Genomic DNA, 27,084 nt, shown 5'->3' with positions numbered 1-27,084 from the left:
ATAATTGGATGATTGATTTATTGTAAATAAGCTGAATGCAATATGACTAAAATAAATGAAAATGTGAAATAATTGGTTAATTACCAATAACTCCATTATAAAGTAAAATAATTTCAAATTGACACTTATCGAGTGAAAAGCCAGGCCACAAAATGAATCAGTTTATTCACAGGTCAAACAACAAACAATTCGACTAAAGTAGATTTGCATACAAAAACCTTTCAAACACATCTCATTCTCAGTGCCGTAATCCCACGTTTATCGCGGCGATTACATTTGTTACGATTTACAAAAGGACTTATTATTATCAAGCTAAATGTTGCTCTTTACTTGCATTTATTCCCGTCCATATTGTTATGCGTATGTGCATTAGCTAATCGTGGGGCCTGGTTGGTATTTGTGAATTTATTTCATGGACTTCTAAGGATCTATCCTTATTGGCTAGTCTTGGGTTCCGTCTACTCAGATCACGGTGACCTCACGGCTCTTCTTCTTGATGCAATCCAGCGTCAGACTCCGGGTTCCGCTCTTGCGTGCACCTTCACTCGTCTGAGGTGAAGGAGGACCGGCGGATCCGTTTAAAGCCGGAGTCGAGTGAAGCGAGAGACTGGATAGATGTAAAGACGCCTCCCTCCGCTGGCGCCGTAGCGGCTCTTGGCCGAGTTCCCATTCGGGTGTCGGCCGGTCCCCCCGGACCTGGTCTCGGCCCGTCGGGTCGACAGACTGCTGGCTCCTGGCGGGGTGCGGGTCTCTGAGGAGCTCCAGCAGTTCCCTCTTCTCCAGGTCCACCTCTGCTAGCTCTTGTCGCCTGAGCCGTTCCGCTCCAAGCAGGGCGCGCACGTCACACATTATGCGCGACAACTGGCCCTGCACACGAAAGGCATGAAGCTTTCGCTGCAAATGTCGAATTTTTCCAGAGATGGAAAAGAGGAAATGCGGGATTGTAACCGTAAAAAACTTATTGTCAAGTAGGAAAGCGATACATGCGTCTGTTTCCTGGCTTCTAAGGTTAAGTCGACTGACATAACAATCGGCTGCGCTAAGAGGTGAAGAGACTCGCCTCCCAAGCACAAGCAGTAATCTCCATCCACATCCGCGTCCATTAGTGCATCAATGGGTAAGTACACGAGTTTGTTTACAGCAATTTACCACTTTGTTCGTATGACAGTGGAAATTATGATGAAGGCAGTTTGACCTTTGAACGAATTAAAATTCCGTTACAGTGGACTGTCGCTAACTTGTGGTTGCACCCGCAGATTTAGATTTAGATTTTTTTTTTTTTTTTTTTTTTTTCAATTCTTAAAATTTTTTTTTTTTTTTTTGGGGGGGGGGAACAACCCTGAAAACGCTTAGTGGTGGTTTATCCTGCTTAGTCAAAAAAATTTTGTTTTAAAAAAATTATACATTTGGGGGAGGTGTGAATTCATTGCAATTCTAATGGGTGTCAATTAACCACAGATTTTCACTATTCGCAGTCTGGCTTTGCGGAGGTCCACTGTATTTCCCATTGGGGGGGGGGGATATCTAATTCTGAACAAAATGGAAGTCGAAAAGGACTTGAAGTTGTGGTTATTTGTTACCTTCACCTCCTCGACTTCGTTCTTGAGTTGCGACTCCTTCTGCACCATGTGTCTCCTCTGCGAGTCCAAGCGAGACTCCATCTCCCGTCTCACCTCGTCCACCTTGCACAGCATCTCCACCCTTCACGGGGCGCATTGGCATTTGAATTACGACAGGTGACGGGCGGTAGCGCCGCCGTTTCTACGTGGTTACGTACCGCAACATTTCCACTTCGGCCCGCAGGTCCGCCACGCAGTTGTGCTGCGACTGCTCGATGGAGAGGAGAGTGTGGCCGCAGCCGTTGGGACACTCGCGGCTGCAGAAGTTACATCCTGACAGGTGAGCCTCCATAGCTCGCCTCTCCACCTGCGCGGGACACCCTGAAATGCACACGCAATGTTGACTTTGAAAAACAAGTCTGGATTTAGCAGTGCAAAAAAAAAAAAAAAAAAAAAAAAAATGTACACAGTAAGTCAGGGTTGGGTATAGTAACCAAAATTGATTGTGTACATTTGTGTTGATAGTAATAGTGTTTCGAAGGGACAGACACCACACACAAGGCAGGCAGCCCAGCTGCTAGCGGGGGCCCCAGGAGGGAAATTGGCAAAAAGATGTATCAATCAACTATTCTGTGAAGTTGTGCACGAGGTGATAGTATGTAACAAAATACTCGGTTGTAGATTTGAATTCCTGTATCTACATTCAATCAGAATGACAGGCAGGCAAAGGTAGCACACCGCAGCATGTAACAAACGAACGCACTCAGCATGCACGCACGCACGCCCGTGCTCGCCATACGTACCGCAACGTTGACAAATGTAGTCGCCACCTGTCCGCCGTCACGTTGAGAGAACAAGAGCACGGTTTGTACACAAACGCTCATTAAAAAATGATGGCAAGTTGACCCCAGCTGCCCTCCCAACAAGCCCCCATAGATGCACTAAAGCTTCGCATGGTAACCATGGTAACTAAGGAGCCACCTGTTGCCCTCGCACGTTGATGCTCAAAGGTGTCGGATTACATTTACACTGCACGTGGATATCCATCGATGTCACTTTAAAAATAGACATAGTGATTGACTTAGTCAAAAGGTACGTGGGTCATTTTCATATAATTTAATCACTAATGGTAAAGACAGAAAAAAAAATGTAACGTAGCAATTTTCCATGGGTAAATGTCTCCCATGCTGACACAGCCACGCATAAAGTCCTTTTTTCAAAAGGTTATTGATGAGTTAAAAGTTTTAGGCATTCGTAGGAAAGAGCAAAGGGTGGTGGACCATTGAAATACACTTCTTTTATAACGGTTAAGACAAAAGTGCGTAAGGGTAAAGACAAAAATGGCGACTTGCACAATTGACGTGTTGCCCTTCAAACTCTGCGGACAGATACAAGTGCGTAAATGGTTCTAATTACTCATGAAACCCATTACGCTCTTGACATTATACATTTGGAGTAACGGTAAAGACGGATCGTTTTTCAAAGAAGCATATTAAGGCATATTAAGCAAGACATTCAAAGTTTGAAAAATATTACTTTAGAATCCTTTTCTCAGAAACTACGACCTAGTTTGTTGGGTGACAACTTGCAATAATTCAAATACGCGTTGATTTTCAAAAGGAAATTCTGCGGGCCATGTCTTCAGCGTTTCTTGATCACACGATATGACAATGAGCCGTGTCTTCATACCCGGGTTGGCGCACGATACAAAGGCAAAGTCGCACTCGTCCTCGTGCGTGTGCAGGCCCTCCAGCGAGCACACCGCCTCGCAGCCCTGGCCGGCATTCACGCAGCGGATCTGCAGACGGCTCAGATCGTTGCGCATGTACCTGGCAACACAACGTCATGACCTGAGACGTGAATTCAACGTCATTTCCATAGCGTTTGTCCTATCATCTACTATCGGCTGTATGCTGAATTTGTGTCAGTGAGTACATTGCTGCCTCATTCTTTTAAGAACACACGTCGGGCTGCACCGCCACACTACGAACGCCATGGCACGCAGTACAACCTGTAGAGAGGCTTGAGGGCGCCCACGTCCAGCGGCTGCCTGTCCTCGGGACACGTGCGGTGATGGAGCAGCCAGCTGCTGATGCAGGCGCTGCAGAAGGCGTGCTCGCAGGGCGCCTGGAGGGGGCGCTGTAACACGTCGCGACACACGCAGCACAGGAGGCCCTCGTTCACGAAGCCCACGAACCTCTCCAGGTCGTACCCCATCCTGCAAAAAGCACGCGTGACGGTGGAAACACACGTCGACGACTACGTGCGGACTAGGCGAATGCTGCTTGTGGCCCCTGACCACTAAGCCCCACTGAAAATGGTGACGATTTTTTTTTTTTTAAACAGAGATGAAGCAAACATCAAATTCATACATATTCATTCATATCGCAGATATAACAGCATTTATCCTGCTGTCTGCTATTGTGTGAGTGCAAAATGGCCGCCACATCCTGGCACGTCAGCACACAGATCCCTCTGGTGTATTGCAACAACATAAACAAATCAAACTTTATTTATTATAGAGACTTTTCATACAACCCCAATTCCAATGAACTTGGGACGTTGTGTTAAACATAAATAAAAACAGAATACAATGCTTTGCAAATCATGTTCAACCTATATTTCATGTTCAAACTGATCAACTTTATTGTTTTTAGCAAATAATCATTAACTTGGAATTTTATGGCTGCAACAGGTTCCCAAAAAGCTGGGACAGGTGGCAAAAACAACAGAGAAAGTTGAGGAATGCTCATCAAACACGTGTTTGGAACAGTCCACAGGTGAACGGGCTCATTGGGAACAGGTGGGTGCCGTGATTGGCTAGAAAAGGAGCTTCCCTCAATTGCTCGGTCATTCACAAGCAAAGATGGGGCGAGGGTCACCTCTTTGTGAACAAGTGCGTGAGAAAATAGTCCAACAGTTTAAGGACAATGTTCCTCAACGTACAACTGCAAGGAATTTAGGGATTTCATCATCTACGGTTCATAATATCATCAAAAGGTTCCGAGAATCTGGAGAAATCACTGCATGTAAGCGGCGAGGCCGTGACCTTCGATCCCTCAGGCAGCACTGCATCAAAAACCGACATCGATGTGTAAAGGATATCACCGCATGGGCTCAGGAACACTTCAGAAAAACAATGTCAGTAAATACAGTTCGGCGCTACATCCGTAAGTGCAACTTGAAACTCTACTGTGCAAAGCAAAAGCCATTTATCAACAACACTCAGAAACGCCGCCGGCTTCTCTGGGCCCGAGCTCATCTAAGATGGACCGATGCAAAGTGGAAAAGTGTTCTGTGGTCCGACGAGTCCACATTTCAAATTGTTTTTGGAAATTGTGGACATCGTGTCCTCCGGGCCAAAGAGGAAAAGAACCATCCGGACTGTTATGGACGCAAAGTTCAAAAGCCAGCATATGTGATGGTATGGGGCTGTCTTAGTGCCAATGGCATGGGTAACTCACACATCTGTGAAGGCCCCATTCATGCTGAAAGGTACATACAGGTTTTGGAGAAACATACGCTGCCATCCAAGCAATGTTTTTCATGGACGCCCCTGCTCATTTCAGCAAGACAATGCCAAACCACATTCTGCATGTGTTACAACAGCGTGGCTTCGTAGTAAAAGAGTGCGGGTACGAGACTGGCCTGCCTGCAGTCCAGACCTGTCTCCCATTGAAAATGCGTGGCGCATTATGAAGCGTAAAATACGACAAGGGAGACCCCGGACTGTTGAACAGGTGAAGCTGTACATTGAGCAAGAATGGGAAAGAATTCCACCTACAAAGCTTCATTAATGAGTGTCCTCAGTTCCCAAACGTTTATTGAATGTTGTTAAAAGAAAAGCTGATGTAACACAATGGTAAACATGAGCCTGTCCCAGCTCTTTTGGAACGTGTTGCAGCCATAAAATTCCAAGTTCATGATTATTTGCTAAAAACAATAAAGTTCATGAGTTTGAACATTAACTATCTTGTCTTTGTAGTGTATTCATTTAAATATAGGTCGAACATGATTTGCAAATCATCGTATTCTGTTTTTATTTATGTTTAACACAATGTTAAAACTTTATTGGAACTGGGGTTGTACAATGACATGCATCTTGGATAATGAGGCCCTCTCCCGTGGCAATAATGATAAAGACAGCTTGACGATAAAGAAGCAGCGTTTGTAAAAGAAGTAAAAAAAAAAAAAATAGGAACACTTTCAACACGAAAATCCATTTGTGTTATTTTTCATGGAAAAGATAACTTAAGCAATAGGACAGAAATCCGATACATCCAAAAATGTCATTAGCATCTTCAAAAACATGTTGCAAATCATGAAACTTCATTTCAGACACATAACGGCAATGACATTTTGGCATTCAAAGTGTGAAAAATATGACTTTAGAATATTTTTTTTCTTAGGAACAATTATGACCTTTTGAATGAAAACAACTTCCAATAATTCAAATAGTTATGTCATTGAGATGAATTGTTTTTCTAAAGTATATGCAGCGGGCCATGCCTTGACCGTTCTCGAATTGAATTTCTATGAAAACAACCCTGCATGACTTGTATGGGTAGTGGTCAAGCCGAGGTGGCACGCGGTGGCGGGAGGGGGGCCCCCCAAATCAATTTGTGCTCGGGGCCCCACAAAGGCCCGTGTCGTTCATATGGAGCACTCACCCGATGTTCCGACTCGTCGGCTTTCTGCTGATTTGGTGACCTCCGCAAGGCGACTCTTGTCCCTCAGCTTCCCGGCGTCTTTCTTCGCTGCTCCATCAAGCCGAGGGACTCGTCTCTCCCAAGTCCCGCCCCTGCCTCCGGGAGGGCGTCTCCGTGGGGAGGGATCCCTGACAACAAAAGGTTTGAGGGCACACGAGGGCAGCTGTCAAACGACAGTCGGGGCACATCCGACAGACAAATGAGACCCACCCACAAACTGTCGGCCGCGTCCTTCCTTACCAGATGAGCTGTTTAACGGGGTTGCGGTCAGAGATTACCGCTGCCTATCCTCGTAGGTTTCTCTCTATCTCGGGATGTGGGATTAACTTGGATTAAACTCTCTCCTTCCCTGATTGGATTACAGGCTGCACAACATCAGATGACGTCAAAAATCAACAAACCCAAACGCATGCAGGTCATCCCAGCCGTTTATTATGTCGTTTTTCAACACACACAGCTTCAAATGTTTTGATTGGAAACATGCAATAATATAGGGAGTCCCAAAAGTCACTATACCCTTCTTTTGTTTCTATTTCATACATCCAATTTACCGAGAAGCCAGCAATGGCATTCAGTGTGCAATATGAGTTGAACAGCTGTGGCACACACACATACACACACACAACACTTAAAATGATTAGTTAGCAGTTAGGAGTGGGGACGGGGCCCTGTACAGAAACCAGGTGACAAAAGAAATTAACATCGCCAAGGGAAATTATGCAGAAAAGCTTGAGAGCCAGTTTTCTGCTAACGACTCCGCGTCATTCTGGTGAGGATTACAATCGCTAACCAATTACCTGCGCCCCCCCCCCCCCAAAAAAAAACCAGAGAACAATAAAGGACTGCCTGATGACTTGAACACACACTGCAGATTTTAAAAGGACGCTTTCACAGCCCAGACCACCATCACACCTCTGACTCCCCCTTCTGTGTTGACCATCCACGAACAGGATGTGAGACGCATGTTCAAACAACCAAAGAACAACAAAGCGGCGGGCCCGGGCCTTGTGTCCCCATCCTGCGTGGGCCAGCTTGCTCCAGTTTTCACAGAGGTCTTCAATCGATCTCTGGAACTGTTTCAAACGTTCCACTGTCATCCCAGTCCCCAAGAAACCTGCAATCTCGGGTCTGAATGACTACAGGCCTGTCGCCCTGACATCTGTGGTCATGAAGTCCTTTGAACGCCTCGTGCTGGACCACCTCAAGAGCATCACAGGACCCCTGCTGGACCCTCTGCAGTTTGCCTACCGAGCAAACAGGTCTGCGGATGACCCAGTCAACACGGCACTGCATTTGACACCTCGACGGCGCGGGGACCTACGCGAGGATCCTATTCGTGGACTTTAGCTCCGCGTTCAACACCATCATCCTCGAACTCCTCTCCTCCTGCCATCTGCTGGTGGATCTACAGCTTCCTGACGGGCAGGACACAGCAGGTGAGGCTGGGGGACACCACCTCATCCACATGCACTATCAGCACCGGGGCCCCCCAAGGATGTGTCCTCTTGCCGCTACTCTTCTCTCTCTACACGAACGACTGCTTCTCCACGCACCCGGCTGTCAAGGTCCTGAAGTTTGCAGACGACACCACAGTCATCGGCCTCATCAAAGACGGTGAAGAGTCTCCATATCGACAGGAAGTGAGCTTTGGTGCGGCCGACACAACCTGGAGCTGAACACGCTCAAGACTCGAGATGATCGTGGACCTCAGGAGGCATCCTTCGCCACAGCTGCCCTGTGTTATTATTCTTACATTATTACTTGTTCCTTCGACTTTCAACTGAATGTAAACTCAAAATATGAGCATCTACATTTTTTCACAGGTGCTAGACCGTCAAATGTATTTTTTTCATTGGAACAAATTTGGAATGAAGCGTTCTAATTATTGCCTTTAGCTGTGCCTCGATGGCATCACCTACTTCGGTACAACAAACCAAACGCACCCCTTTCATTCCATCTCACCCACTTCCTGGATGTTCAACCAATCACATTTAACCACTCACTCAGCGGGAAAAATAAAGCGGAAGAGAAACAAATCAGTCGTGAGCAGACGAGAGAAGCTCAAGTAAGGTTTAACGAACACGGTAATGGCGTCTACTAGCTAGGAGCAAGTAGGTTTTGTCGTAACCATTATTTGAATATTGTGTGCAAATTGTCATATCCGTTGGCTGTTTGTTGCAAGCGTTGTACGGCGCTCGATGCGTCGACAGTCTCACTTTGGTTCGCGTCTTTATTTACTGACCCAGTATCCAAGGATCTTTAAATAATCGTGACAGTAAATTGTGGAGAAATAATCTCAAAAAAAAAATGTATATAAAATCTACTGTTTAGTGGGCACACTTAATTCAAAAGGAAAGTCGTAGTAGGATTCATCAATTACAAATCAATGGAATTAGTTTTCACATCATTAAGAATGAATCAGCCTCCAAACGAACGAATGGTGACTTGTATATTTTTCATTTTGAACTGTTGCGTTAACTGGAATAGTTGTAATTAAATACCAGTATAATGTATTGTGCAGATCAGTGTTTCCTAACCTTTCTTTAGCCAGGGCAAATATTTTACCTTAGAAAAAGCTCACTGCACACCACCATACCAAAATGTCAAAAAGTATTTCGACAGTCCTGAAATACTGGTTATCTCAATTGCGACTCAATTTACTAACTCAGTGTTAAATTTGCCTGCGTATTTGTTGTATGAATGGCAACAGGTCAATTGTATCTTCTGCCCGGTTATGGAAGTGTATGACATTACTCTGTCTGTCACCATAAATCACTGGCATAGCTAGATTAACAAAGATACATTATTTGTGGTGAATAAATATTCATTTTCCAACTAAATAGCTAAGTGGAATTTGCAAATTTTCCACGGCACACTTGATAATCTCTCGCAGCACTCTGGTATGCCACGGCACCGTGGTTGGCATTCACTGGTGGTGTATGGTAATGTTAATGTTTCTCGTTTTCTGTTCAGTTTTGACAGACAGCGGTTGATATCATGAGGCGCTCAGCAGCTCCCAGCCAGCTTCGGGGTAATGCTGCAAAAAAGCCTCGTTTTGTGCCTCCCGGAGCTGCTGCTTCATGTACTGGTGCCGAAACCAAGCCCCACTTCCCTAAACCTGCCTTGGACAATGCCTTGAATAAGGTAAGCTATCTATCACACCGGGGTCCCTGAGCCAGAACTTGGGGGTCCGCAAAATTAACTTGCAATAAATATGTTGTATCGTTTAAAAAAAAAAAAAAAAAAAAAAAAGTGGAATGCAAAGAGAACTGTTGAAATTGCATTCCCTCACACAACTACTTGACTGGCAGGTCCAAAGAAGTGTAGCGGCTCCACCTCCCGACAAAAGTGGATACGCTGTCCGGCCAGCACCAGCTTTGTCAAAGGCTCTGGCCAGAGTGCTCAATGCAACAGAAAGTAAGGAGAATGTTGCTGTGACAGAACATCCGAGCGCCGCCTGGCAGGAGCTCACAACACCGCGAGAAAACAGAGGGGCAGGTAAGGACCGCAGCGACTTTCTTCGATGTTTGCTCTTTGGTTTCGCAAGGGAATGACGTGCTCAGGAATGAGTTTAAGTGGACCATAACAAAATCTGGGAAAATGTGTTGTGGTCCCGTGAAACCGAGCTTGAACTCTTCGGCCGTAATACAGAAAGATATGTCTGGCGCAAACGCAACACTGCTTATCACCAAAAGAACACCAGACCTACAATGAAGAATCCTTTGTGGTGTTTTTTTTTTTTTTTCTTCAGATGAAGGCCTTAGTCCAGGTGGAAGGAATTATGAACAGTTCCAAAGAGCAGGCAGTGTTGGCACAAAACCTCAAACTAACTTTTACTCATGGCACCTTTTAAGCATCACTACAAAATGGCGACCACACTATATAGTGGACAGGTAGGGATTGCAAACACAGCCTCTGCCAAACTTCTAATAACAACCCAGGCTAAATTTCTCTACGGGATACAAAGTTGTTAGTCTTGTTATTTGAGCTGCATCATTTCCTTGACACCAATGACTAATTTCCTATTAGCTAATGGCATCTGAGAGCATTCTAAAGGGTCTCCCATCGGTTTCCATACATAGGAAAAAAAAAATGTAAAAAATGATTTCTAGAAAAACGTGTTTGTTTATATAAAATGTGCACCATGACTAGCATTGTTTTTGAAAACATTTCAATGTGTGTCCCCCACTGCTGAGGAAGACGTATTGGCATTATGCTTGCAATGGTGTTGCTGATCCTGGAGATGTGCACGTATACTACTCAAAAAGATTTGTGACGCAAATGACTGTGTACTTTTGCCCGTAAACGCACCGTCCCTCAGTAAGTGAACAGACTATTGTAAATGTGAACCATGAACTGAATGCCGAAGCACTGAATGTTTTGGTGACCGAATTATTTCAACGAATAGGCGGGGGTTGACTGTATTTTGTTTTCAGACATGGTGTCTCCCTCTGGTGGCCACTCGGAGTTATGCACGCACACGCCTTCAATTTTCAGCCAGGAGCGACATTTCCGATGTCAAATGATCGTTTATTGAAAACAAACACCTTTACCGAAACAACTGCAGCCAATTTTAACTACATGCTCGTTAATAGTCGACACGAAGGCCCGCGTATCGCTCGTGTCTGGCCGGTAATAACGAAACAGGCGCGTGCGGTGGACGGTGCTTTTAAACCCGGCTGCGAGGCTGCATTTGGACTGGTTTCGTCTCGGGACGAGCACACAAGCGGCGAGAATATCCAGCGTGTTGGCCCATGTAAATAAATAGCTGGCGATGGTTTCATTAGCATGTAGCATCACCGCGAGCCTCTCTTTCACGCGCATGCGCAGCGCGCTCCCGTAAGCTCCCCTCAGCGTTGAGTTAGTTAAACGCGCGCCGCGCACTCCTTCCGGCAAAGCAGTCTCCTGACCCAATATAAACTGATATCCACCGATTCCCCCCCCCCCCCCAACACACACACACACACACACGTGTGTGTCACCATTTTCTGTTGTGTTTTTGACTTTGTGGCTGCGCGGCCTCGCTGTGCCGGGTTTGGGGTTTAGAGAGGCCCAGCTGGAAGTAGGTCGGCCTGGGTTTAAGCGGCTTAGCTACGTCAGTCTAAGCTTGGAGGAATTCATCCAAAACCCCGGGAGGTAGGCGGGGGCCTAAGCGAGGCTGGCCTAGTTAAGCCTGATTCTTATTGTGCTCGGCAGCAGCCTGATTTTGTTGTGCAAGGAAGCAGAGGGGGGGGGGGGGGACCAAGCGGTGGTGGGATTCCACGCTCAATGACGGATCACGGCCCGTGTTCGATTTGGAATGGGAAGAGGAGGAAAAAGGGATGTGGAGCACTTGAATCGGTGTTAACCTTATATCTGGGAGGACTAAGAGAATCCTGTAACGGGAAGGAAAAAGACAGGTGTGGGGCGGCGACAGCCGAAGGCCCGCCCGGGGCTTTAAGATGGCGTCCGGCTCGGTGTTCCTCTCCAGCGTGGTGGGGAAAGCTCGCTCGTCCAACTTCACGCTCTCCGAGAAACTGGACCTGTTGAAGCTCGTCCGGCCTCACATCCGCATCCTGGAGGAGCACACCAACAAGCACGCCGTCATCGTGGACAAGAACAAGTGCTGGGACGCTGTGGCGGAGCAGTACAACGCCCTGGGGGGCGACAGGCCGCGCCGCACGGCGCAGGGCCTCAGGACCCTCTACAAGAGGCTGAAGGAGTCGGCCAAACAGGAAGTGATGCAACGGAGGCACGCCCAGCCGGAATACAGAGCGAGCATCTCTGAGCCAACCAGGAGAATCATGGAGATGATCCCTCACCTGTTTCAACATGTGCCCGTCCACGACAAGGACCTGGCTCTGCGCAGGTAGGCGGGGACTCGCCAAAACCGGCTGCACATTCCTGCAAGAGGCAAACACGCGCTGATCAACATTTTGTTCGTGTAATATCCCACTATTAGAAAATCGGAGTGCACGCTACATGCAAAACGGTTCTGCGTCTTTTACCCACATGCTCAAGTGACCTTGACAAATGCTCTCTCATATGCAACAGAAAGAAATTACCAACAAGTGTCTGGAATTAGAGATTTACTTACTTACTTTGCATTTTGACTTATACTTGAGATCAAAGCCACAAACGGTATCACTTCTCATTTTGGGACATTTCTTTTTTCATTGTGTACTTGTTGAAACTGTTACAAACTACAGGATGCGTTAGGTACAGCAGGAGTGGACAAACATTTTTGCTCTAAGATCGTATGAGAATTATTAAAACAGACACACAGGCCAGGTCATTTGTAGATGAAGTCTATAAAAAAAAAAAAAAGTTGGCAACAACTCTTTCACTAACAACCCAGGCTAAACTTAGTTCCTCTCAGACATGCAAAGCTTGCCCGGTGAGTTTTTCAGGGCCTAACGGAGGATGGGTTCCAAAATAATGGAAAAACCTGATGTGTCAATTTGCAAACTGCAACTCGATGGGGTATTACTGTTGAGCAGCTCCACTCAAATTGTGCTTTCATCCGCTTGTGTTGGAACGCATGAGAAAATCCAGAAGGTGTCCGGGGGGGGGGGGGGGGGGGGGGAATGTGCTCGTCTACACTCATTTGCTGATGTTTTTTCACGCTTCCGTGAACCACGTGGACCTCGTTTTCTCACTCACCTCGATCCTTGTGTCCATCCTCAGATTAATATACAGTAAGCACACGTGTCCAGTCGAGCATCCTGGCGGCAGCTCCTGTCCGGTCGGCCCTCAGGACTACTCGGCGGCCGTCCCCGCCGGTCCCCACGAGGCGGTCCATCTGGACGCCCAAGATGATGTAAAACCGCCTCCGGATCTCCCACTCCCCTCCACGCACGCGGGGCCAGGCCCGGAGCAGGCGGGGGAACAGGACGCGGACGGCGTCCGAGATTTCCTCTCATCCTCTTCGCCCGCCCCTTCGTCTGTCAACGTCCCCCACTCGGCCTCGCCCCTTTCTTTACGCCACGACTTCTACCCCGACGACATCTACCCCGACGATATCTACCCTCACCACGAGCCCGAGCGCTTCCGCCCTCTGCACCTGGCCAAAGAGGAGCACGAGTTGGTGCTAGCCAATCACAGGAAGGTGGCGTTGTACCTGGAGGAGAAGAGGGAGGGGCTCAAGAGGAAGCAGCAGCTGGAGGAGGAACTTTTAAGAGCCAAGATCAAAGTGGAGAAGCTGAAGGTGGCCCGACTCCGACACGGGCTGCCCGTCCCTCTTTAGCGAGGACGAACGCGCTGGTCTGACATCATAGATGTAGTTTTCCCACATCGTCCATATCAGTTTCTGCATATTTTGGCATTGAATTTGTCAAAGGAGCCAGGAAAATACCACGTGTTGGCATCTTCTCGCAGTGGTGCAGTACCTAAAGGGTTGAGCTTGACAGACTGCAGTCTGAGGATGAGTCACAAGAAAATTGTCACTTTTGTGCTACACTGGGAATGGAAAAAGACGTACAAACGGCCCCATGAGGAAAGAACACAAATTACTGGACGTCCTCAACCGCGCTCTGCTTTGTTCATTCAACTGACAAGCTCCACTGTGTCGCGCCGTTATGATGTCAGATCGGAATTTTGGTCAACGTCCTGCCTCCAGCAGACACTGAGGTTCTACTTATCGTCACTCTCTCTTAATGTTGCCATTGTTGTAAAAAACAACGCATTACCAAACACTGTGTTTGCCCAGAATATATATTTTTTTAAAAAGTAATGATTTCATAAGGGAATACAATATACTGTGTGTGTGTGTGTGTGTGTACACAAAGGGCATCTAGCGGATGCCATTTCTGCCTAAATCTGTCATCATCATTACTGGTATTTGGAATATTTTGGCTGTGGTCTGTTTCAGTGATTATTTTTTTGGAAAAAAAAATGGCTCTACATTTTCTTGCAAGCAGCTGGGGAAGATAAATTATGTTAACCTGCTAGAAATATCTCACAGGACGCCTTACAACACAATGCTGTACAGTCGAGCCTCCAAAGTCACACAAAAACGTTGGTTGACTTCCAATTATTTAACAATTTGTCCCCATTGAGATCAATTGTATTTGCACTTTAAGACCCACCGGTAATGTTTAATTAACATTTTAACATTCTTAACTGTCATACACTTATAAAGAAAAGTCAAACACTACAATAAAACTAGTAAAGTAAAACTCCTCACACGTCGTCGCAAACATGCACGCAAAGCGATGTTTTGTATTGTAGGTTTTGCTATTTTAGTTTTTTGGTTCTCGCACTTCCTGTTTGCCATCTCTGGTACGACTGCAGAGGCGTCGCAAAACACGAAATCAAAGAAAAAGCAAAATGCATTCAGTTCTTGACATGCTGAGTTGAAGTCTCACATGACATCACCACGGTGACGGTCTGGCTTTCAGGGCGTTCAGCTTTGGAGGTTCCACTGTATGTCGTCACTTCCTGTTCAGTGTGTTGCTAAAAATGACTTTAAAATGAGATCGATTGCCAATTGGAAGAAGCGAGATGCAATGTTGGGGCCATAATTGTTGTCAAGTAAATGGAATGGGTGTTAGTTTGGTTTTTTTTGTACATTTTCTTTTGTCTTTTCTATTAAAAAGAGAGTCACTCTGCTGGGTTTGTATTTATTTATTTATTTTTTTATTTATTTTATCACACCTCCACTTGAACTGCTTTTTTTTGAAAGTCTGTATTTTTCATAAAGATATTTGAAGTTGCTGCTAGGGGAGCACACTTGAATGCATGTGAATGGGTTTTGACGTCCAGTAGCCGTGGGTGTGCACAACTTGTGCAACAGTGCCATCTGCTGACGGTGCCTGCCTGTGTGTCTAGTACACGCGTCATCATTGTGTATTTTGCATTTGTTTCCACAGGCCTCCCTCAAACATGCGGCGCTTCAAATCCGGCCCCAAATGCAGACCTGAGCCGGGACACGGTGCGGTACTTCAGCGTGATGTGGTGTAAGGCCAGCAAGAAGAAACACAAGCGCTGGGAGGGGGACGCCGTGCTGGTGACGAGGGGCCGCACGGCCACCCTCAAAGATATGGAGGGCAAGGACATTGGACAGGGTGAGATGTTGCAAACCAGGATCAAATTGAGGTTATTTACTGTATTTAGCCCTTAGTCGCAAAAGAGTCTCAAAGGGCTTCATAGACCCCACAGGTCACAAAAATCAATGACGTTCCTTGGTTTAGACCCCCTTATTTGTTCTGCCTGTCACAATACGTCGCTGGCAAAGATAGATGAACAAAGATACACTAATTGAAGTAAATAAGCACATTTCATACGATAGTCGGTATCCAGTGGTATCGAAAATGCATCAATGTAATGGCACTGTATGTCCACGTAGGTAGCGGCTACAAAATGTCAGTGCTGGCCTCTCTGGCTGAAGGAGAAACCCTGATGATCGGAGCCAAGGAGGTGGAGGTTATGGGAGTCATATCCGCAGAAACCTTCGCCACGGGACGTTGTTTCCAAGAAGCTCGGGTAGACGGAGAAGAGCTGCTCCAGAAGAGGGCGCCCCCTCCTTCCCATCGCTTGGCGTCAAAACCTTTCTGCCCCCCAACGCTGTCGGGGAGAGCAGAGCATCTTGGATCTCAACCAAGGGAGGAACAGATCCGCAGACCTCGCTATGATCCACAAGCTCTCGGTGAGTAGATTCAAGCAGAAGTTCTCTATCCTTGCTCTTCAAAACAGTATTCAACAAGGTTCTTTCTTAATGTCGACAAAACCGACCTTGTTGTTCTCAGGCGCTCTGGTGATGCCTCGGCCCGCTCCCAACCACCAGTGGTCTCATAACAAGTTAGGGCTTCCGGTAGTTGATGTTGTGGTTGACCCGCACCTGACGGCCCACCTGCGCCCCCATCAGAGAGACGGCCTGCTCTTTCTCTACGAATGTGTCATGGGCATGAGGTATTATTCCTGTTTAAATGTGTCCAAATTAATGAGACCTCTGGACGAACCCCTGACATGGGAGACATTTTTCCGACAACCCCTCACAGTCCAAACATCAGTTAAACGCAACTACCATGTGCACCCCTAAATAACATAGGAATTAAAAAGATGCCTATTTTCGGGAAAAAAAATGTGCAAGGTTACAATAACAAAATTCACTTTTTTTTTTTTTTTTTTGAGGAAAAAAGTTATGTCATTGGAGTAGAACGTCAATCCATCCGTTTTCTTTTACCGCTTATCCTCACTAGGTTCGCGGGCCGCAGGAGGCGGGGTACATCCTGAACTGGTCGCCATCCAATCGCAGGGCACATAGAAACAAACAACCATTCGCGCTCACATTCAGGAGTAGAACAAAAGAACAATTAAAAGAAAAAGTTGTAATCGTACAAGAATAAAGTCGTAATGTTATGATAGCAAAGTAAAAGTAACGAGGGAAGAAATTTTATCTAGTGAATTTAAAAAATGCAACGTTGGCCTCGTAATAATATACTGTTTTGTTCTTGAAAAAAAAAATAGCACTTTATTCCTGTAATAATGTTTTGTTCTACATTAAAAAAAAAAAAAAACGTCATTCATGCAGGAATGTCAGATTTATGTGATGATACGTCACAATCAAACCAGAACTTAAAATGTTCACAAAACTAAGATACTACACAACGTATTTCAAATAATTTTTCAGACCCCCGAGCGACAGCTTGCGGACCCCCCAACGTCCCCCCGGTCCCTAGTTTGAGAACCAGCGGTTTACCGGGGAACGGAGTAATCTGCGTCCGTGTGTATTTGTGACGCCAGAGCCGCAGGACGCCACGGGGCCATCCTGGCCGACGAGATGGGTCTGGGGAAGAGCCTCCAGAGCGTGGCGCTGTGCTGGACCTTGCTCAAGCAGGGGCCGTACGGAGGGAAAGCGGTGGCCAAGCGGGTGCTGGTGGTCACTCCCGGCAGCCTCGTGCAGAACTGGGCTGCCGAGTTCAACAAGTGGCTCGGCCGTGAGAGGATCGCCGTTTTCACAGTGGATCGGGTACGGAAAGAGAGTTTGTCGTTTGAACTGATATTTTATTTGGGACAAAAAGTATATATATATATGCTGAAATCATTTACTCAAGTGTGTGCGTGCCGTGACTTATTCTGCTGTATAAATGGCAACAGGTGGCTACGCAGGTGAATTATGTACCTCTGCTATCTAGTGGAAGAGCATTTAATTGTTTTGCCTGTCACTATATTTTGCTAGCAAAGATGCGTTACTTGTAGTAAATAAAAACATTTCAGTTTCCTGCGGAACACCTGATGATCTCTCACGGCAGATGAATGTGCGCATCGAAGACTTGCGTTTCACTTTTAGTTGTTTGATTTCCTCTCGGCGAGAGTGGTAATCAAAGTGTCAGCAACATCTCCGCAACGTCTTGCCGTCCTCCGTAAACCAGGAAGTAGGTGTCCAACTAACATACAGAATGACTGTGACATCAAAAATCTGGTGCTGGTGTTGGTCCGCTTGGGTCTTGGTGGACGTTTGCAGTTCTAATTACACTACTGTGTGCAAAAGCAGAGTTTTAAAAAGCCGTTTTGTGTATGATCTGACTCAATTGTGCAGGCGTGCATAGTATTGTGACCACTGAGTGAAGTTACCAGGACTATTCTTCTCCCGGTTGTTGTCTAATGTTGCACTGTTTGTTGTCCTTTTTAAAGGATCACAGGATTGAGCAGTTTGTGTTGTCCCCTGTGCACAATGTTCTCGTGATCAGCTACGAGATGCTTCTGCGCTGCCTCGAGCAGGTTTGTCTCCAAGGTTTCATGCTGAATCTTGCGGAAAGACATCTGCTTGAATGCCACCTTTTTGTTGCCAGGTGCAAAAAGTGGAGTTCGGTCTTATCATCTGCGACGAGGGTCACAGATTAAAGAACAGCAGCATCAAAACGTCCTCGGCCCTCAGCAGCCTGAGCTGCGCTCGCAGGGTCATACTAACGGGTATGCTTGCGTTGCACCTTTTCTTGACGGCGCAGGGAAATTGACAAGCTCCAGCTGAATTGATTTACATATTTTGAAGGCACCCCAGTGCAGAATGATTTGCAGGAGTTCTACGCCATCATCGAGTTTGTTAATCCGGGCATACTCGGCTCCAGCGCTGCGTATAGGAAGGTGTTTGAAGAGCCCATTCTTCGTTCCAGGCAGCCTTCCTGCTCCGAGGTAACTATCAACCCTTTATTGCTCAGTGACTTTTTTTTTTTTTTTGTCAATGTCTTTGTGTCTCCAAAGTGTTCTCTGTCAATTGACAGTCTGTTGTCGTACTCGAGCGGCTCCAACTACCGGAGACAAATTCCTTGTGTGTTTTTGGACATACTTGGCAAATAAAGAGGATTCTGATTCTGCTTAAAATGAAAGACTTTTTCCTCATAATATTGCAACTTACTGTTCCTGTGGGTGTGTACAATACTGGTGAAGTGCACCGATGCTACACATGCATCGCACTTCACCAGCTTAAAGCACCAGTTGTGTCGCGATGCTTTTAAGGTCAACACAGGTGACAACATTTTTTGCCAAATGCAAATGATGCTCTGCTCGGGCGGCAGCGAAGGCATCAGCCCTGCCGGCCGTTTGCCAGCAACAAGTTTCAAGCCCGCATGTTTTTGGTGTTTTGTTTTAACATTATTATTATTTTTTAAAATAAAACACATTTTCATCACAGTTGCAAGATGTAATGGTATTATCAAGTATCGGTGCTCTGTATCGGCAGGTACTACTTGTACTCAGTCTGGAAGAAAAAAAAAGAGAGGTATCGGTGCATCCCTACTTTATACATATAAATATTATATGACAGATAAACAGTTGGCTACAAAATCTCTCAAAAAAAAAACCTCATAAATGGCGTCAAATGCATTTTGATTGTTTCTAATATACGAACTGTAAATTCTTTAGATTGTGAAAAAACAATTTATTAGCTGTACGCTATAATCAAAATGTAAAAAAAAAAAAAAAAGTACAATTGTAAAATACTTCCCTTTTTGTGTATTGAATCTGTATAAAATGAAATTGAAATAGCGATGATGATGATAAATCAAGTTTTTCCACAAGCTTCCAAGTTATTGAGATCTGTAACCCCGTGTGCCCCATCCGTGAATCAGCACATGAAACCAAACTTTTCTGGCCCCGCACCCATCTCTGCCAATAAGGACGATCGAGCCTTGGGAGACGAGCGAGCGTCTGAGCTCTCCCGACTTACCGGCGCGTTCATCCTGAGGAGGACGCAGGAGATCATCAACCGCTACCTGCCGCCGCGCCTCGACTGGACCTTGTTCTGCAGGCCGTCCCCGCCGCAGCGAGAGATCTACAGGCATCTTCTGAGCCACAGAGTCTTCAGAGCCTGCCTCCAGGGCTCCGCGCAAGCACACACGCACTTGGCCTGCATCACCGCCCTGAAAAAGCTGTGTAACCACCCTGCTCTGCTTCACACCACCATCCCGGTGAGTCTGTTTGGCTTGGATTGAAAATTGGATTCATTGAATCAGTCAAGCGCCGTTATTGTTCTCATTTCTGTGTGGCGACGTGCTTTCAGGACAAAATGAAATGTGAATCAGAGGAGAGCTCATTATATGACGGCCTCGCACCGTTTTTCTCCGAAACCTACTCTTCAGAGAGCTTAAACCCTGCTGACTCGGGGAAACTTTTGGTTCTGTTGGACCTCCTGAAGACCATCAGACGGCTCAGCCCATCAGACAGGTACAGTACGTCTTTGTCAAGTCTTTGCATTTCAAATTGCAGTTGTGACCGGGGCCTTTTTTTGAGGCTGATGCGGATTCCAATATTTGGTAGAATAAAATTCTGATAACTGATTAGTCAGCTGATTAATTAAAAATGGATATAAATAATGAAATGGCAACATAAAAATACAGGTATGAATTGCAGGCAGAACAATTGGCAGTTTGACAATACTTTACAATCCTTTAGTGTTTGTTTAACTTGACAACGGAGAAGTTTTTTTGGGGGGGGGGGGGGGGGGGTTTGTTTGGCTGATTTTGGCCAGTTTGGCCCATTCAATCGGTCAGGCCCTAGTTGTGACACTGGCCGTGTCTCCCCCAGGGCGGTTGTGGTGTCCAACTACACTCAGACGCTGGACATGCTACAGAGGTTTTGCGTGCACATGAGCTACACGTTCTGTCGGCTCGACGGACAAACGCCCACCGGCCAGAGGCAGCGGCTGGTCGACCGCTTCAACAGCCCTTATTCTCCCAGTTTCCTGTTTCTGCTCAGCTCCAAAGCTGGTGGCGTAGGGCTTAATCTGGTGGGGGCTTCCCACCTGGTGCTCTATGACCTTGACTGGAACCCTGCCACTGATATCCAGGTAATCCCCCCCCCCCCCCCCCCAAAAAAAACAATGGTAGATGATTGATTTTGTTTACCGCATTAGAAGTTTTCCTTCTTTGCCTTGTGCAGGCTATGGCTCGAGTGTGGCGAGACGGACAGAAGAAAACCGTGCACACCTACCGTCTCCTCACTGCAGGTAAAAATAGTCATCCTTTTCTAATTGAGTAGTGCACATGGCTAAGTATGTCTGTTTGCACACATTTTATTCCTGTACCTTATTTACATAACACCCTGTGCATGTTTTTTTTTGTTTTGTTCTCCAATAAATTGTGGTTCAGAATTCAAGTCCATTTCTTTTTAAAATCAGTTACCAAATCCATGTAAAACTGCCGTTTCACAAGCTTCAAAGGTCTCGGCAGCAAAAACAGAATATCAATAACTCATTTGAAGCTTTATGTGATCCTCTTAGGCACGATTGAGGAGCGCATATTCCAGCGGCAGGTGTCCAAACAGGGGCTTTCTGGGGCAGTGGTGGACCTCGGCAAAGGCTCCGAGCACGCCAGCTTCTCCGCCAGCGAGCTGCGAGATCTCTTCAGCCTGACGGACACGCCCTCTCTTACCCACGACCTGTTGAACTGCGGCTGTGACATGGATGGCTCGCTCAACGGTAGGCCTGTTTTTAATCAGTTAAACATTCTCTCACACACCTTGTTTTTAAAATTTTTTTTTTTTTTGTAAACTTTCTGCCCAGATGTGAAAGAGGAAGAGGAGCAGTCTTCTGAAAATCGGCCACGCCAACTCGGCCGCGACCGCGGCGCGTCGGCTCAGAAGCACCTCAGCATGTCCGAGCTGATGCAGTGGAGACATTTCTCCGGAGAAGCCGACACCTTCTCTGACCCTTACCTCGATCACGCCCGAGACCACATCACCTTTGCCTTCCAGACCATCTCGCACGTGGAACAATAACCACCACTGTTTGCTACCAAGAAAAGATGATTTTGTCAGGCAAACATGAACTCTCCTAAATATCCAGCATTAAACATAAACAGAGAGAGTTACAAATTTACCAGCATTATTGGGTTGTAGTGTAGAAGCGCATTCATCATACTGAAATGTGTTGTGACATGCCTCACCTCACCTCTCTGTGAGTGCAACTGTGTCCTTTTACCCCACTGTAACATGCGCAAACACAACTGAGCAGCATTATCTTTGTAAGTCCTCCTTAAAGTGGGTAAGGTGTCTAAAAAAAAAACCGGAGTTTAATTGAAATGGAGAAACAGGATGGCTGGCGTTGTTCCTGGGTTAACAGAGGATCTCAGATTGTGCTGGTGTCCCTAATGTTTTGTCTGGTAAGTTAAATGGCCATGAAATGGAAAGAGTTGTCATAAAAGTGACTTTTTAAAACATTCCTTATTTCATGTCCATTGTTGCAGGGCTCGTGTGCCGCTCACGCAGAGTTCCTGCGTCATCCATTGAAGGTAATATGGACGACAGCAGTTCGTCTTAATGATGAGGCATGTTTAGGTGCTGGGAGTTCATGCAAAGCATCAATTCGGAATAATCTCGGTTACACTCTCCTGCGTTGTAACTTTTCCGCCATGAGTTGACACTTTTCACAGAACAATAAGCTTTGCCGCGGTGACGCGGTCTCATCCTGTGACCTTCCACTTGACGGTCCAGTGATGCGGGACGCTCGTCGCCCTCGTTTGCCGGCGCTGCGTGGGAGTTACGTGCGTGAGTGTTCTGCGTGTGCTGTGCGTGGTTTGTATTCAACTGCGCTTTTACATAAAAGGGCTAATTATTATTTACCAGGCAACTCTTGCGCAATAACTACGCTTCTGGGATGGTCTGCTTTTCTCATGAGAGGCGCTCCATTAACTCCCAGGATTATTACTCTTGATCCCCTTGTGATGCCTGTAATAGTCAGTTCCTTTCGCTCTAATTAGATGATGTGTTGATGGTGATGTTGCTTGATCTGGTTGTGCTATCCGAATATCAAACTCGTAATATTTGACCCACAAGTGAATGGTGGACAAGTTTCAGCATTGCAACTGTCACAAAATGACACTTCCCACTATTGGCTCATCGAACAAAAGTGCCTCTTCTCATATGGCTTTACTACAATTAGTTGTAAAATTAGGATTTAGTACCATGTCGTCCGCTATACTTATGTTTTTACATCTCATAAAAAAAAAAAAAAAAAAAACACGCATTTTAATTAATGTCATGATAGATGAGATTAGCTGGTGACCAGTCAAAGATGTACTCCAGCACTTGGCCAGAATCGTGTGGGATCGGTTCCCACTCACGCCACTCGAATGACGGCAAGCGCTATTTTTTTTTTCGTTGGTGTTGTTTTTAAATGATGAAAGAATTGAGTGTTTTTGTGATTAGATATGACCTATGTTTGGAATGCAGAACAGCCTAGATGTTTGTGGAGTCTATTGCAGGGGATTGGAGTACATTTCCTAACCATCAATTATTTGATTTTTTTTTTTTTTTTATCGTTAGCGTCGAATAGCTATCAAATTACAGTCACCGCATTCTGACAGGGTCGTTAAAGAATATTCAGGTAATACTTGTATTTATTATAATAATTTAGAATTAGAATCTTCAATGTACTATTCTACTAAATAGAAGAGGCGAAGTTCTCGCTGAACTTAACTTGAACGACTAAATCTCCCCTGTATACGCAACTCTCTCTCGTTAGTTTTGTAATTGTGTATCAGTATTTATAAAATGTGACTAATACTATTCTAAAGGAGTGTTGTGCCTCCAGGCGCCTCCCAGTGTTGGCCTGGCCCAGCTGCCAGGCCAGTATTGCTGGGAATATGGTATCGTGTGTGCCAATATGCCAGGGTGGTTTACATGCACGTCGTTCCTGTGTGGAGTCCCCACCCCCCACCCCCAACCGAAGACTCCAAATTGTTCGTCGGTATGTCTGCAAGTATCTATAACGGGCCCTGCGATTGTCTGGCAACCACTTGGCCTGTCTGCCAAAGTCAACTCAGCCGCGATAGGTTCCAGTTTTTCTGAGCTTCAGCGTTGCTACTGAACACGTGTCAGACAAACGAGTGTCACTCGTCCGATTGATCCGAACGGTGTCTCGGGGGCGTGTGTCTGATGGGTGCACGGGATGGAATTTTTCTAAAGCTCTTAACCGTCCGCTGCCGAGCCGACCTTTTTAAGCCTGTCAGCTCAAAGGCTTGCCGTATGGATTTAAATGAATGAGTCCACCGCTGGTGGGGGAGGGGTGCAGTTGTTTTGATGAGAGACTAAATCACAGATTGGATGTTTATTCCCTGTGATCTCTGGACCTCTGAATGGAGAGGCAGTCGGGCCGAGCCTCTGGTATTAACCCTCACCGAGGTCGCGCGTCTTGTATTTCATTCGCGATCGCTTCGAGGATCATTGCCGTTTAAGCTGCACGAGCTTATAGCCACGTGCAGCAGGCTGCGCACAGCGCGCAGGCCCGCCAAATATTTTATCATCCGCCGCTTTAATGGCACGGCGAAGGCTCGCGGGCGTGGTCTCATCGACGAACAAAGAGGGCACGCGTCCTTCGGAGCGCAGCGGCCTTCGTGGCTCCAAACATCCCGTCTTGTGTTCACGCGTGCTCCTCCTTTCCACGCCGGACTTTGCCCCTCACCCTTTTTATGACCTCTCGGCATACGGACGGCCTGTGCAGCGCCTCACACTGCTACATACTGTAGCCACTGTTCTTCCTAGGGTTTCAATTAAACTGATTTTGCTCTGGCCTGACAGCTTCGGAACTTTTTTGGGGCTAACTCACATTTTACCACCCCAGATACACGCACTCACACACTTTCGAAAGTTGAGTGGGCGTACTGGGCGTTTTTCTATATGTGACCGCATGTCCTTCCGCTTCCACTCACTTGGGTCCTGTCCCTCAAGCGCCCGCTGAACCAACATGGGCCTTTTTATTTTATGGAGCTTTGTGCGCTTTTGGTCTGGAAATAAATTTCTCCAAATGGAGTATGAGTTCTCGCATATTGCTGCGGAGGCGCCAAATGCTAGGTAGGCTAAGTTTGAAAGCTGTCAGTTCACAGATGAATAGATGCGCGTATATATTACCTTGACAGGAACTAACCCTAACCCAAACAAATAGTAGAACTTTCAGCTCTGTATAGCAGTTAGAAATGTGCCTTCAAATTGCTTGTGTAATTACGAAAAAAAAGAAAAAACCCAAATAATTGGTAACAGTTTGACCATGGAACAAGCAGTTTGTATTTACATTACTGTTTGTCTTTTGCGGGAAAATGGTCAGCCATTATCCCAGAACACGTTGTGCTAATGAGCGGTTCCACAGTGTGCTTGATATGAGCTGTCGTGTCCCCGTGATTGTCCCAGCATGTGGGGCGGAACGCTGCCGTCACTTTGGATGTGGCTATCCGTCTCAACTAACCACCTCGTGACCCTGCCGACGTGCAGTAGGAAAGCCTCCGACCCCGGTCGCGCTCCGGCACTTAACAAGGATTTAATGTCGCCCCCATCGACCGTCAGCCAGATGAGATCAGAGTAGAAGGCCGCGGCGGACCAGACTACACAGCCTCGCACGCAAAGCGCCGCACGACACGAACAACGGCAGAGAAAGCGGCCTAATCCCACAATTAGTGTAATGGCTCTCCACCACTTGTTACAGGGCGACCTCCCATCGAACCATAACATGTTTTCCAGCGTGGTTTCTTTTTTTTTTTTGTCCGGTGAATGCGAGGTCTAACTTTGTAGCCGTAATTCCAAAAGGTATGTTTCATGAGTCAGTACGGTGGTGACTGGTTAGCACATCTGACTCACGGTTTCCGCCCACATCCCCAAAACATGCATGCTAGGTTCATTGAAGACTCTAAATTGTCCGTAGGTGTGAATGTGAGTGCGAAAGGTTGTTTGTATCTCTGTGCCCTGCGATTGACCAGATTGGCGACCAGTTCAGGGTGTACCCCGCCTCTCGCCCGACGATAGCTGGGATAGGCTCCAGCGCGACCCGCGACCCGCGTGAGGAGAAGCGGTACAGAAGGTGGATGGATGGATGTTTGGCGCTAACACAACGCTGCTCATCACCAAAACAACGACATACCTACAGTCAAGCATGGTGGCAGCAGCTTTCTGTTTTTGTTCTGTTTTTCAGCGGGATCTGGGGCCTTAGTCACCGTGCAGCAAATTATGAACACTTCCAAGTACCAGTTAGTGAGAAAACAAAAACAAATGTCGGGGAAAACCTACTAGAGAGCATCGGAAATTTATTTGTGGCTAATCGGCGCAGCTTTAAATGACGGCAGGTGTGTGCGGACTCGTATTTAACATGTTTCATTGCAATTAATTCTGAACACAGCGACGTTGCACTCATAAGCGGGTGTGCACACTTGTGCAACCACGTTGCCACAGTTGTTGAGCTTTACTTTGCCCTCTCAAAAAGATTTGAAAAAACTTGCACAGGTCATAGGTCACATTAATGGTGGGAATACGTTTTGAAATGTATCCTGGTCTCATTTTTCATAAAAACCTGCCATTTGAACAGGGGGTGTGTAAACTTTTATATCTACGGTGTGCTGAGGTCTCTTTTCCGCCATATGTTTCCCCCAGGAATGCTCTAAATCGGAAATTTGGGGCGTTGGATTTTGGAGGTTGTCGGCAACAAGGAACCAATGCGTCACACTTGAGTGGCGCCGTTCGCAAGAGCTTCGTCGACCAACAGGGGCGGTCTTTGTTATGGATCAGTGCGGCAGTTTCCATAGTAACGGGCGAATAACAATAACACTAGCATTCGTATAAGACGCCTGGTCCCCTCCGCACTTTAGTAAATAAACAACACTCGGGCCAAACGCGTTAATAGGCAGAAATGACCACCTGATGCGGCAACGACGCAATAGATTTGAACAAAACAAACCTACTCAAATGTATCTCGCTCTTTTCACTTGCTCTTTAAAAAAACATCCAGACTTATGAGACAACATAGGCGACAATTCCGCTGCAGAACATGTACTAGTTCAAGAAGAAAATGTCCTCGTCCTGACGTCAGCAGGCTCGAGCAGGTTTCGACCGCAAATTGTGTCTGAAAACCAATGATGTCATCAGAAAACAAGCCTAAAATTGGGTTGTTTTTTTTTTTTTTTTTTTTTTTTTTTTTTTTTTTCCCTCTGCAGGCATCGTTTTTAGGTCCAGAACTATTGAATAAGTGTCAACGTTCACAGCATTAGGGAGGGGTTCTTCAAATGAAGGCAGTAGAAAACGGGGGCAATAAAAGAAATGATTATTATCAATACTGCAATTCCGTCAATTTCGGTGTTTCTGCGTGCAACCTCAAAAACAGAACACAAGTTCATCATGCAGATGGAAAAAAAAAAACTGATCATGGCAAACACAAGACCAAGACGGGAAACGGGGACTTTTTCTGTGACTTTGGTCCAGGGTGGTCCACCACTACGTTTCATTTGAAGAGGACGACGCGGCCCGAACGCGAAAAGAACATTCGGGGTGATTGACCGCCAGACGCATCCGAGTGTCGCCGGCTCAAATCCGCTTTTACGTCGTTTTGTCAATGCACGCGGCCAGTGGTCCGTGGGTGCGTCGAG

General features: G+C 46.4%; 2 protein-coding genes across 14 annotated transcripts; one reads left to right on the top strand and one right to left on the bottom strand.

The window, feature by feature from the left end:
* Positions 1 to 139: 139 nt before the first annotated feature.
* rnf41l (ring finger protein 41, like) lies at positions 140 to 11,717 on the bottom strand. 7 transcript variants are annotated; one of them, XM_061777777.1, is made up of 9 exons: positions 11,617 to 11,717; positions 6,509 to 6,633; positions 6,230 to 6,396; positions 3,571 to 3,777; positions 3,249 to 3,388; positions 2,363 to 2,389; positions 1,778 to 1,940; positions 1,581 to 1,701; positions 140 to 894 (listed from the first exon to the last, which is right to left on the bottom strand). In XM_061777777.1, the coding sequence occupies exons 4-9, from the start codon at positions 3,774 to 3,776 to the stop codon at positions 463 to 465; spliced, it is 1,089 nt and encodes a 362-aa protein (XP_061633761.1). In that variant the 5' UTR covers position 3,777; positions 6,230 to 6,396; positions 6,509 to 6,633; positions 11,617 to 11,717; the 3' UTR covers positions 140 to 462. The 7 variants fall into 7 exon arrangements, with proteins under 7 accessions (XP_061633761.1, XP_061633759.1, XP_061633762.1 ...); XM_061777775.1 differs by lacking the exon at positions 11,617 to 11,717 and having other exon boundaries at positions 6,479 to 8,186; XM_061777778.1 differs by lacking the exon at positions 11,617 to 11,717 and having other exon boundaries at positions 140 to 867; positions 6,509 to 8,186.
* rad54b (RAD54 homolog B) lies at positions 8,273 to 27,084 on the top strand. 7 transcript variants are annotated; one of them, XR_009789180.1, is made up of 18 exons: positions 8,279 to 8,379; positions 9,242 to 9,412; positions 9,580 to 9,766; positions 15,118 to 15,312; positions 15,594 to 15,893; positions 15,994 to 16,156; positions 16,991 to 17,216; positions 17,882 to 17,968; positions 18,040 to 18,160; positions 18,240 to 18,379; positions 19,363 to 19,653; positions 19,746 to 19,909; positions 20,270 to 20,531; positions 20,624 to 20,690; positions 20,964 to 21,161; positions 21,246 to 21,843; positions 21,928 to 22,228; positions 26,921 to 27,084. XR_009789180.1 is itself a non-coding variant. In XM_061777773.1 (16 exons), exons 2-16 carry the CDS (start codon positions 9,266 to 9,268, stop codon positions 21,458 to 21,460), a joined length of 2,763 nt encoding a protein of 920 aa, XP_061633757.1. In that variant the 5' UTR covers positions 8,279 to 8,379; positions 9,242 to 9,265; the 3' UTR covers positions 21,461 to 21,887. The 7 variants fall into 7 exon arrangements, 1 of the variants encoding a protein (XP_061633757.1); XR_009789182.1 differs by lacking the exon at positions 26,921 to 27,084 and having other exon boundaries at positions 8,273 to 8,333; positions 21,928 to 25,739; XR_009789179.1 differs by lacking the exon at positions 26,921 to 27,084 and having other exon boundaries at positions 21,928 to 25,739.

This window comes from Phyllopteryx taeniolatus, chromosome 6 (assembly GCF_024500385.1).
Source record: "Phyllopteryx taeniolatus isolate TA_2022b chromosome 6, UOR_Ptae_1.2, whole genome shotgun sequence".
Lineage (NCBI taxonomy): Eukaryota > Metazoa > Chordata > Actinopteri > Syngnathiformes > Syngnathidae > Phyllopteryx > Phyllopteryx taeniolatus.
Note: the sequence above shows the minus strand (reverse complement) of the source record. Positions and strands in the feature narration are given on the sequence as shown.

Coding starts and splice junctions, on each gene's coding strand:
- rad54b (XM_061777773.1), top strand. CDS start 9,266: ATGAGGCGCTCAGCAGCTCCCAGCCAGCTTCGGGGTAATGCTGCAAAA. Junction 19,654..19,745: donor TGCTTCACACCACCATCCCG/GTGAGTCTGTTT, acceptor ACGTGCTTTCAG/GACAAAATGAAATGTGAATC. Junction 20,532..20,623: donor ACCCTGCCACTGATATCCAG/GTAATCCCCCCC, acceptor TGCCTTGTGCAG/GCTATGGCTCGAGTGTGGCG.
- rnf41l (XM_061777777.1), bottom strand. CDS start 3,776: ATGGGGTACGACCTGGAGAGGTTCGTGGGCTTCGTGAACGAGGGCCTC. Junction 3,389..3,570: donor GCCCTCAAGCCTCTCTACAG/GTTGTACTGCGT, acceptor TTGTGTTGCCAG/GTACATGCGCAACGATCTGA. Junction 895..1,580: donor ACGAAGTCGAGGAGGTGAAG/GTAACAAATAAC, acceptor CGACATTTGCAG/CGAAAGCTTCATGCCTTTCG.